The sequence below is a fragment of the Corvus moneduloides genome, chromosome 1 (genome assembly GCF_009650955.1).
Source record: "Corvus moneduloides isolate bCorMon1 chromosome 1, bCorMon1.pri, whole genome shotgun sequence".
NCBI lineage: Eukaryota > Metazoa > Chordata > Aves > Passeriformes > Corvidae > Corvus > Corvus moneduloides.
The window spans coordinates 34,206,428-34,218,761 of NC_045476.1; the positions used below are offsets into that span (position 1 = coordinate 34,206,428).

The following is a 12,334-nucleotide window of genomic DNA, read 5'->3' on the forward strand; positions in this document are numbered from 1 at the left end:
TTTGTCTCCCATTAAACGGAGCAAACAGTCCTTCTGTTGCGATAGGAAGACATAAAGGCCAGAACACACCTTCTCCAAGTCAGTCAGCCACTGACTAAAACAAGAAGCCTCCTTGCACCTCTGGCATTCACAAGGCTTCAACAGGACCATGTGTCCATAGCTTACAGCTAACATCAAGCTATAAGATTAAATGAAATATGCCAGAGTGATCCTAGGAATAAGCTCATGCAAAACAAGTACGATGATGTCTACACTAGTTAAAAAAAGAAAGACATCTGGTCATGCCTTTGAAATCAATTAAGTAGTCCATTCCTTGTGGCATAACAGCAGACTGAACTGAAAGACTGTGTCTTACATTTTCTGTCAGGACAATATTGTGGCTGAAGACATAGAAATTAATGCCCAAAACAAACTACAGGCGCAGGAGCAACAATAGTTCTTGGCCTTTTACCAACCCTAACAGACAAACTTCATTTGATAAACATCTTCCACCCATTTAGCCTTACTAGCTTCCCCATGTCCCACACAGCAGATGCAGCCAATGCACTGCACTCCAACAAGCTGCTGCACTTATACAGAGCCACAAAAAACCCCATGTGTTGGTATTTCTGAGACCATCTTGCTCCCAACATGTCAAATAACATACTAGATCTCTTATAGCACATTAATATTGCAGTTTTTCACCTCCTCGTTCAAGCAAGCATCTCATGAGGTGCACTTGTGTATCCGATCTTTCACACTGTTGGATAATGCTGCCAATGTCAACATCTGAAAGACTGCAGGTTTTGAAGAGTCCTCCACCTGATGGATTTTCCCCATTGGCTTTCCCTGTTAGCAGCAGCAAAACTTTATGCCACATTTGCTTCGCCAGCAACTGTTTTATGAAGCTGTTAGCACAGGCATTGGAGATGTTGCATGAGATTTCTTCAGGGATTTCTACAAGACAGTCAAGACAATGTAACTCACTCAAAGCCATATAATGAAATCCACTTCACTGTAAACAAATTTCAGAATAATTAACACATTAAATTGAAAGTAAGGAACAGCAAAATGTATCTTTCCATCCAAGAAAGTTTGAACATTTTTATGCACCATGAATTTCTGTGCATATTCCATTGGTTTTGAGTGCAAAACACGACATTAAATATAATTAAAAGCACATTATTCCAGTCATAAAAGTTACAGAAAGAGATAAGAGAAGGAAGGGTAAAAGGGCAATAAGTGTATGTTAGCATCAAGCACAATTTTCACAGCAATTAAGTTTTGTGAAAGGAAGAAATGGGAACTCACTGCACCTTTCACAGAAGACAGCCATTTCAGAAATTGCTTAACTGCATCTTCCTTCAATACATTTTTATTATGTGCTCCATTTTCACACCTGTAGAACTGGACAAACTGTTCCACAACATCCTGGAGAGAATTTGTATCAGCTGTGGCACTTTCCTTCTCTCCTGCAAAACATTACAGAAATTGAAAATCCACTTCCTTGCCAGGATGTTTTCAGGGCAAGACTGTAATGCATTACATCCCAGGGCTCTAAGAAATGTGTAGTGGCAGATTAAAAACAGATGGCTGAAACTTCTACTGCCAATGCCAGTCCTGTGATGGATTTCTGACCCCAAAGGAAATCTGATACTTTCATCAAATACACTCTTGTCCTGGTTTTGCCTGGGCTAGAGTTATTTTTCTTCTTAGTAGATGGTATGGTGCGCCATGCTTTGGATGTAGGATGAGGATACTGTTGATAGCACAGTGATGTTTTGGTTGTTGCTGAGCAGTGCTTACCCTGAGACAAGCACTTCTCCATGTCCCATGCTCTGCCAGAGAGCAGGTGCACAAGAAGCTGGGAGGGAGCATGGTCAGGACAGCTGACCCCAAATGTCAAAGGGATATTCCATACCACAGAATGTCATGTTCAGTATATAAACTATGGGGAATTGGCCATGAAGGCACCATTGCTGCCTGGGGCCAGACTGGGCATCGGCTAGTGGGATGTGAGCAATTGTACTGTGCATCACTTGTGTTTCTTGGGTTTTATTCCTCTCTCTTTCTGCATTTCATAACTTTAATAATAATAGGAATGGTAGTAACCTACTTTATTTCAAATTTTAAACTGTTCTTATCTCAACCCACCATAGGAGGGAGGGAGAAGCGAGTGAGTGGCTGCTCAGTACTTAGTTGCCAGCTGAGGTCAAACCATGGCTCTGTTTACCATAATTCACTAGGCTGAAAACTGTAATAGCTTCTGTATGCAGGCAGGAAAATTCTGCCTCACAATTATATCATTAGAGTAGATGACTAAACCTGGTAATGTTTGCAGAGCACAGTTTTAATGGGCTTGTCTGATTCCTCAGTGTCACTTCAAAAATACAGCCATAAAAGAATTTGTCCTCTTAAAACTAAAAAACAAAGACAAAAATATACACCACACCAAAATGTTATCTGCAAATTAAAGAGATATGTATGTAATGGGAAATAGCAGATTTTAAATGATGTCCCAGTAAATGCCCTCAAATAAACACCAAAAAACTTGGCTTGAATTTCCTAAATGCCTTAAGGAATTCAGATACATGAAAGACCAAACAAAACAGTAGCTTTACCTCTTAGGACAAAGAGAGAGACAAGGCTGGTCATCTTTTTAGAAAGAAGGACTAACCTCAGATTGTTAAGCCCCTGTGAAGCTGGAGCTTATTCTCCAGCCTCTCATTTGTACTAAGCTTAGAAAACTCTTGTGGGCTGTGCATCACCAAAAAAACCCCAAAATCAAAAAAAAAACCCTGGCCACAGAAGATAGGCTGTGCAACCTGAAATGCCAACCAAAGAGATCATTACCACAGAGGTATTGGTGTTAACCTCCTAATGGAGAACCACTGTGCTAAAACCTTCTCCAGAGTAGAGATCTCCATGGCAAAGAAAAAAAACTGTGGGAATTTCTTTGCCAGGAGCCGTAAGCTGCAAGCACAATGAAACCCAGTGTTTTCCAATAAACGTATATGCAATACACACATGAAAACTGAGATGTAGCCTAAAATCTTTGCTTTATGCCAAGCTTGATTTGAACATCACTTGGACAGCAGCTGCCTTCAGGCAAGGACAAAACGTTCGCTATTGACTGGTAGGAGATCACGGTGACAACTCACAGGGAAAATTACATAAAACACACCCACTACTACTTCTTTGAAATAAAACAATTTTGTACCTAAAGGTCATAATTTTAAAACAGGAAAAGCATACACTGTATGTAGTACCTGTCTGCTTCCCAGAGGAAGTGTGTTTCTCAATGTGCTTGCTGACTTCTTTTACAGCATCAAAGTTTTTGTTCTTTTTCAAGATATCTATGACATATCTTGATTGTGCATCTGGAACAGTGGGATCAACCCCAAAGTTCAGGAGCATGATCACATCTTCTGTTTGTCCTAAAGCAATACATGAATAAAAATTAGAGGAAGAATAATTCACATTGTTCAGGAGTTTTGTTCTGTTTTCCTTTTTATTTTTAATTACCTGGCACAATTTCTAGCACAATTTTAACTTTAAAAAGTCTAAATTTTTCCAGTGTCGTAAGCTGACAGGGTGATGATCAGTCGAAGGTTGGACTTGAAGATCTTGGAAGCCTTTTCCAAACTTAATGATTCTGTGATTGTATTCTATGATTTTAGGGTTTATAATATTTATAATATATAGCTATAAAAAAATAAACTAATAGATACATGTAAAGCTATATGTTTTCTACTAATATATACAATATATAAAGATACAAAATAAAATAAATAATTACATACTAAAATATATACTCTCTTTATAAAAAATACCATATGAATATTACTAAATAAATTTTAAACATCGACCCATAAGTCTGGTGTTACCTAGGCATTGATGTTTGCTTCCTGTTGCCACCTCGTGGGCAGAGTAAGAAATACAAGGGAAAAAGCTAGGCTCATAAATGCCACAGAAACTGTGAAGGAAAGCATTTCGTTTTCCTCCTCTGACAAGGCTGCTATCTAGGTCTTAATTTTAACCTATTTAAAGGAACAGGAGAGGCCTGACAGCAAGTTGTATCTTACTTATCCAGGAATTTTGTGAGCCTTTAAAAATTTTGTAATGAACTATGTTTACTTAGGTAAGGAATGTTTGACTGTGTCATTTTAGTTGGTTTTAATTTAGATCTGTGTTGGCTGAGTGTCAGTAGAAAACCCTGAGAAATTACCTCACTGACCTGCAGAAAGAAACTCTGTGGACCCATACCCCTTAGAGAACTTAATAGTTGAAGAACAAAATTCAATAAAGGATTGCCTAATGGTGTAATGTAACTAGAGAAGAATTAAATGCCATCGAACAAGAAAGGTATCTTGAGAGAGTTAAGGAGTCAAAGGCCTATACAATCCAGAAAACGTGATTAATACTTTGAAGGTGCAGTAATGGAGCCAATTCATAGGCTTACACACCCCAGAAAACTTAATCGATAGTAATTGTCTAACCAGGACAGCAAATGTAATAATAAAGCACTGTTTAGCTGGATAAAATTTGGGTTATCCATTAAACAAAGATAGATGAGATGCTCTGGTGGTAATTAGGAGGAACAAAACACCTATACCATGATGCAAGAAATTGGGTGGGCTTTTGGGAGTGTCTATAAAAAAACTGTTGGATGTTATAATGTATATAAATGAATGAAAATTGTTGTTTCTTTGAATATGTCTGTGGCAAATAAATTCCCAATATGTTCCCAATTTTGACACAACATTGTTATTAGGAATGTTCATCTCACAGCTTTTTGCTGTGAGATTTAAAACTCCTCATTTCAGGCCTCCAGGTGGTCTAACATGATTTTAAGGGCACATCAAAATTCAAAAGGTAACTTTTGTGATTCTAAAAACTGCAGCATACTTGTGAGAAAATCCTAACCAGCCAAACCAAAGAGCAGAGGAAATGGTCACACATAAGGCACACAAATTTAAAAAAGAATTCTTGAAATGTTTAATTATCAGTTGCCACTACAGGTCTACATTCAGATACTTTCTCATTTTCTTCCTTAGCATGAAACAGTAAACACCAGGGTCTGAAACTTTCTTCCATTATAGATTTTGCCATATGAAAACAAAACCATACGCACACACACACAGAAAATTGTACGTACTGCGTTTCTGTGAATATTCACTGGAAGAGGCCACAATATGCAGCAGGGTCTGTCCATCTCTGTCTTTCTGGTTGATCCTCTCCTTCAGCTCTGGCCTCCAAGTCAGCAACCATCTGAACAGACGGTTCTTTGCTGAAATGATAAAAAAACGCTCTTAAAGAAACAGATCCTGGGGTTTTTTCCCCTATGGAGTGGCAAGATGCAAATCTATTACACACAAATTGTTGCTCCACACTGAGATGGCAGGAAGAAACACTGTACCTTTTTTAAAGCTGATATATTTGGGTTACAGAAGAGCCATATCAATCACACTTTTGTTTCAAACCACAGAAGAGAACAATTATATTAGGTTTCCACCACTATCAGGCATGGGTGATCAAATAGAGTGTTTACAACATTTCTAAGCAAGTGCTTTATTGGCATGTGCAAGATTATACCTAGATGACCTGACCTGAGTTGTTGGGACTTTCTTTTAATTTAAAAAAGGTCTAGCTGTCAGTTCTCTGATAAAAGCCAGCATTGTTTTATTTTAGCTGCAGATGTCACTCACTTGCTTTGATACACAGTCTGATAACAGCATGCAGCGGATACACTCCGATGGACTCAGCCTTGGCCCCAATAGAAATCAGCCACTTGACTAACTCTGCTACCTCCTGCAGCTTCTCACCGCGACCATACAACTCAGAAGTCTGGTAGCAAAGAGAACAATTACAACACATTATTTTTACATACACAAAAAGCATTTCTTTTTTAATATTTTCCATATTTTCATGACGAGAATCAGTGGAACAACAACCAAGCCATATTCACCGTAAAATGGAACTATTTATTTCACAGACTTTCATAGAACGGGCTTGGGTTGGAAGGGACCTTAAAGATCATCTAATTTCAACATCCCTGCTGCCAGCAGGGATACCTTTCACTACAACAGGCTGCTCAGAACTCCATTCAACCTGGCTTCAAACACTTCAAGGGATGGGGCATCCACAACTTCTCTGGGCAGCCCATTCCAGTGCTTCACCACCCTCTGAGTAAAGAATTTCTTCCTAATATCTCAACTAAACCTACTGACTTTCAGTCTGAATTCATGCCCCCTTGCCTGTCACCATATGCTCTTGTAAAAAGTCTCTCACCATCTTTCTTGTAGGCTCCTTTCAGGTACTGGAAGGAGCAACTAGGTCACCACAAAGCCTTCTCTTTTCCAGGCTAAACAATTGTAATTCTGTCAGCCTTCCCTCACAGGAGAGGTGCTCCATTCCTCTGATCATCTTGGTGGCCTCTCCTAGACTTAATCCGACAAACTGATGTCAGGAATAGAGTAGCCAGCAGGATCGCGGCAGCAAAGGTCCCTCTCTACTTGGCACTGGTGAGGCCGCACTGCAAATCCTGTGCTCTGTTCTGGGCCCCCCACTGCTAGAAAGAGATTGAGGTGCTGGAGCGTGTCCAGACAAGGGCAGTGGAGCTGGTAAAGGGTCTGGAGCACAAGTCTGATGAAGAGAGGCTGAGGAAGCTGGGGGTGTTTAACCTGGAAAAAAGGAGGCTCAGGAGAGACCTCACTGCTCTACAGCTTCCTGAAAGGAGGCCGTAGCCAGTTGGGGGTTGGTCTCTTTCACATGTCCCAGGTGAAATAAGGAGAAGAAACGGCTTTAACTTGTGCCAGCAGAAGTTCAGATCAGATATTAGGAAAAAAATTTCACTGAAAGAGTGGTCAGGCATTGGAATAAGTTGCCCAGGGAGGTGGTGGAGTCACCATCTCTGGAAGTGTTCAACAGGCATCTGGATGTGGCACTTGGGGTTTAGGGGAGATTATAGTGGTGCCGGGTTGATCTTGAAGGTCTCTTCCAACCTCGATGATTCTGGGATTGTGAGAAAGCACACAGCCTGAGCAGAAGCCAGCTGAATTTAAAGTATGTTCTTGCAAGGACTTAATGAAGATGAAGCACAGTCTACAAGGGGTAGAGCAATATAGGGTACTCTGGAGGTGTGCAGTGGAAGCTAGGATGGAAATTGAGACAATATGCCAGAAGGATCAGGACATGAGGAGGTGGTCGGAAACAGTGTTCAGACAAAACTTCTCCATTTGTGCCAGTCATCTCTTTAAATAGCAGTTTTCACACATGCTTCCAACGTTTACAAATAAATATTTTTTTCTAATACCTCATGCCAAATTTTGACTGGCAAGAATACTCTTTGAGCACAGTTATCAAATCAAAATATAACAGATTACAGGGAGAATGTAGCAGCAGCAGGGGAAGTTCGAGCTGTCAGAAAGCCATATTTTCTAATTTTCACAAAAGAGAATCAGCACTTAGGGATTTTTCATCTTGATTCTTTCAGCTTGCCATGTGCACAACAAACCCACCAGAACAGATAAGACTGGTTGGGCCAGTTCAACAAAAAAAGGACGTACTATTTTGAAAGGCTGCCCGCTTTTCCTATCTCAATGAGGCATTTTGCTTTGCTTGTCCAGGAAGATACTTTGCTAAGACCCTCTGCATGGGTCTTCTGCTGTGTTGCCATGCTTCATTTCCAGAGTGGAGTTACTCTGCTAGCACTGGCACAGCACATCTGCCTAATGATACCCAACCAAGACACGTTTGCATTTATCCATTCACTAATTCTTCTTCTATCCCTAAAAACAAGCCTGGGAAGAGACGTGAATTTACTTCCTTTGCATTACCCTCAGAATTACTCCTGCTCACTCTGTCAGGCACCTAACTGAAATACAATCATGGAAAAAGCACCCATTTGAAATTATTATGACAAGTACCACAAGCACTCCAACAGCCAAATGGCAAATTCTAGCATATTCCACAAATATGCCTTCAACCTTAACTTGCCAGGCAGTAAACACCAAGCAAAGGTCCTGTGTAGCCTACAGCTAACATCTTCCAAAGTTCCTGCCAGGGAAGAAACTGTAAGAAATACAGAAATTATTTGCTGTGAGGATGGTGAGGCACTGGAACAGGTTGCCCAGAGCAACTGGGATGTGGAAGGTGCCTCTGCCCATGGTGGAACTTTAACATCCCTTCCAACCCGAATCATTCTAGGACTCTATGGTAAAGCCCAATGGAATTTCTCAATTTCTCACACACATTGTGAGATGCCTTTAGAAAGCTGATATGTCACTGCTATGGAAACTGGCTGCTCCTGAGTTGCAGAGCTGGTGAACTCCCAGCAGCTCCTGGCTCACAGAAAACTGCCAACTACACCTTTGTAATACTAATACACCATGGAAATACTAAATTTCATTCAGAAATATTACATTACATGAAGTTAAATTTTCAAATGAATAGATGATAAAGCATAATCATAAAATGTCTGTATATTACTTTTCATTTTATTTTTCTTGGTTCGAGATGGAAAATCTCTCACTAAAGTGATCAGGAAGAAAAGAAATAAATACAAGGAAAAAATAAAAAACACTACTTTACCTCAAAGAGATTCTTCAGAGATACCTGGTTAACTCTGAGATCATGGGGCAACTCTTGCTTCTCAGACAACAACAACAGACAAGACTGAAAAAAAAATCCCAAACATTAACGCTCGTATAAGTACACTTAAAACTTTGTTTTTCACTGCCTCATCAGATCTTGTAGGAAAACTACCACAGGCTAACAGTATTTCAGATCTTTTCGTAAGATCCCAACTGAATCTCCCTTTCTAATTTTCACCTGAATTCATGTAATATACAGTAGAGTGTAGGAAGCTGCAAGTGATGAACGTTTCCTCAGAAATAAAAACCATGTAAAAAGGTTAGGTTCTAAAAGATTCTCCAATACTTGGAATACTTCCAACACTTGGAAGTAACCCTTTGCTTTAGGAATGGACCTTTACATTGGGTACAAGACTCTCCAGCTAACACCAACATCCCAAGCAGAGAGCAAGAAATAAATATTGTATCTTCTTCTACTTTCTTCTTTTTTCTCAGTTTCTCTAAAAGACTTTGCCTTGCTCCTTGAAAACCCACCAAGCTTCACCAGAGGACAAGGGAAGAACTATGGATGCCATTTACTTGGACTTCTGAAAGGCCTTTGATACAGTCCCCCACAAGTCTTAGCTCTAAATTGGAGAGATATGAGTTTAATGACTGGACTGTTGGATGGATAAGGAACTGGCAGAATGGCTGCACCCAAAGAGCTCTAGTCAATGACTTACTGTCCAAGTGGAAACCAGTAGTGAGTGGTGTCCCTCAAGTGCCTGTACTGGGACCAGTACATTCATTATCTTCACCAATGACATCACCACTCAGACTGTGGGGTGCCCTCAATCACTCAGGCAGTTTGCAGATGGCACCAAACTGAGTGATGCAGTTGATAACGCTCGAGGGAAAGGGATGCCATCCAGAGGGACTCTGAAAGGGTTGAGGAGCAGGCCCAGGGGAACGCCAGGAAGTTCAACAAGGCCAAGTGCAAGGTCCTTCACCTGGGTCAGGGCAATCCCCAGTATCAATACAGACTGGGGAAGAAGGACCTGGGGGATAATGGTGGATGAAAAAATAGGACAAAAGCCAGCAATGCGGCTTGCAGCCCAGAAAACAAACAGTATCCTGAGCTGCATGAAAAGTAGCATGGTCAGCAAGTCAAGGGAGGTGACTCTACCTCTCTACTCTGCTGAGACCAGCCTGGAATGTTACATCCAGCTCTGGGGTCACCAGCACAGAAAAAACATGGATCTGTTGGAGTGAGTCCAGAGGAGGGCCACAAAAATCATTAGTGGGATGAAGCACCTCTCCTATGATGAAAGGCTGAGAAAGTTGGAGTTATTCATCCTGGAGAAGGTTTCAGAGAAACCTTATTGCAGTAAGGTCAATATAAAAATGGGGTTTAGAAAAAAGACTTTTTAACAAGGCATTTGTGACAGGACAAGAGGCAACAGTCTTGACCAGAGAGTATGTTTTTATTGGACATAACGAAAAAATTTTTTATGATACAGGTGGTGAGGCACTGGGACAGGCTGCCCAGAGAAGCTCTGAATGCCCCATCCTTAACAGTGTTTATGGTCAGGTTGGACAGGCCCTTTACAATCTGATCTAGTGAAAGATGTCCCTGCCCACAGCAGGAGGCTTGGATGGGAAATGTGGGGCTGCAGTGAGTCCACAGCTCTAGTGTGGATCCTCCATAGGCTATGGTTCCTGTCAAAAGCCTGCTCCCTCATGGTGTCTCCACAGGCTGTGTAGCACGATACTCTACCCTAAATGGTGGTAAAACAGCTTGAACTTTACCTAAATTGTAAAAGTTATCAGTGATGGATAGAGAAGGGAGAGTCACACTGCTTATGGTGTTGAAGAATGCTGAGACCCGCCTGAATCATCAATCCCAAAGTTACACATTCTGAGGATGTGAAAAACAATGTTTCCTGACAGAAACTGGTACCAGTGACGATGCAGCAAAGTTCCTGATAAAGGAACCAACAGGTGATACTACTGATAACTTATCGAAAGCTGCTAAGCTGACACAGCCAGCCTAGAAACACATGACTGACAGTCACTTTATACTATAAAAGCACAGTCAACACTTTTTAAAGGCAGGGTCTTCTAACAAACCCCTTCCTGAAGCGTGCGTGTAAATTCCTCCCTTGAGTGGAGATTCCCCTCAAGGTTACTCCTGGAGGCTGAGCAAAAGAGTTTTGCCCATGGCCACTGGCATGGGTGAGTAACATCAATCTCTACTTAATAACTATTTTGCTATCTTTAATACCTACACGTCAATATTGCTTCAATAAATAGTACATTATACTTACTAGCTGCTATAACTATCTATACTGTGAGGTAAAAAATTCTGATTAAAGTATTTTAGTCTGATCATTATCATTGTCAATTTAAGTAAGTTATTTATTTTATTCATATAGATATATTTGGTTTGTCATCCTTAATCCTGTGGGACAAAGTTGTATAGAGGCTCGATTACATATATATAATCCTTTAAACATAAACCATTCACCAAGTCTGGGAGTAGGATTGGATCCAGCCACACCCAGGCACCTCTCTGAGGAGTCTGGAAAGCAAGTGGGTCCCTTCTGAACCTTATGACTCAACAGGAGGTTTTCCCTGATAAACCCCAACTGAAGCTTCCACTTTGCTTGTGACAGGCTGCAAAGGAGCCCCTTGCTCTGGGCCTGGAGCACCTCCTCCTTCTCCACCCCCGGGGCTCACAGGGCTGTTTCTCTCATTTGAATACTATTGAATTGAATAATGACTCTAGGTCGCACTATAAGAGACAACAGACAGCAGCACGAGACAAATAGGATTTCAAGTCCATCGTATCCCTTTCAGAAAGGAATTTCAGGAATTATTTATCACTAAAAGCATTTTTCAAAGTCTTAAAAATCAAGACATTTGAACCAGACAGCAACATATATTCACAGTTTTGGCTTTTAAAGGTAACACGAGCTTACGCTGAAGAGGTAAGACATGAATGCCCAACATCCAGTGGGAGGTGACATGGTGACATGGTGACACACTGACACACTTACCCGCCACTTCCCTTTCTGGGCCAGCCTTTCTATCACCGCTTGCCAAATCAGTGCATCGAAACTTGCACTGAAAATGTAATCATATGCAGGGTGGAAAGTTGGCGGCAAGATTCGGTCATCTGCAAGAATAAGCAATAGAGAAAACTATTTGGTACACACAGCACTTCAAATGTTGGAGTCTCCAACTAAATTCATCGCACAGTGATAATTTTAGCACTGACTAATACCCAGGGGATTGCCCAGTGGGGGCTTAAGAAATGCTGGTCACACAACTGATTTTTAGCACCCTGTTATCAGTCACCAGACTTCATTAAACAAGGGCAAAAAAATTAATTCCTGCTCTCAGGAAACACCTCAAAGCCCCAAGACATTGAGGCTTCAACGAACCTCATGGCAGGTCTCCCACTTACGGGTCAACCAGATACTGACTGTAACAACTAATCAAGGGGCTTAACATGGGGCTACAGGCTCAAGAAAAGGCAGCAGAGGCACAACCTGAAATCTTCTGGCATGCCTGCAGGCCCATCAGACGAAGCATGTTAAACAGACTAAAAAGCAAGCAGAGGAGGAGAGACTGAGAGGAGGACAGGGAGACTTAGGGTGGACATTGCTCAAAGAAACGCACACAGTGCCACAGGAAGGTCACATTTCCTCTTTCCATTGCTGTCCGTTACTAGCTGAGGGAAAGTCCTCCACACTGAAATACACTGCACTGTAAAAATG

At 41.1% G+C, this 12,334-nt stretch overlaps 1 protein-coding gene across 3 annotated transcripts in view; it reads right to left on the reverse strand.

The window, feature by feature from the left end:
* Window positions 1-12,334, reverse strand: part of TRANK1 (tetratricopeptide repeat and ankyrin repeat containing 1) — a 49,563-nt gene that overhangs the window by 24,369 nt on the left and 12,860 nt on the right. For all 3 annotated transcript variants that reach the window (XM_032104773.1, XM_032104784.1, XM_032104762.1), the window contains exons 5-11: window positions 11,612-11,730; window positions 8,572-8,655; window positions 5,688-5,826; window positions 5,138-5,269; window positions 3,249-3,416; window positions 1,296-1,451; window positions 685-936 (exon numbers count right to left, since the gene is read on the reverse strand). In XM_032104773.1, coding sequence (XP_031960664.1) covers window positions 685-936; window positions 1,296-1,451; window positions 3,249-3,416; window positions 5,138-5,269; window positions 5,688-5,826; window positions 8,572-8,655; window positions 11,612-11,730 — 1,050 coding nt within the window. The remainder of the gene's footprint in view (window positions 1-684; window positions 937-1,295; window positions 1,452-3,248; window positions 3,417-5,137; window positions 5,270-5,687; window positions 5,827-8,571; window positions 8,656-11,611; window positions 11,731-12,334) is intronic.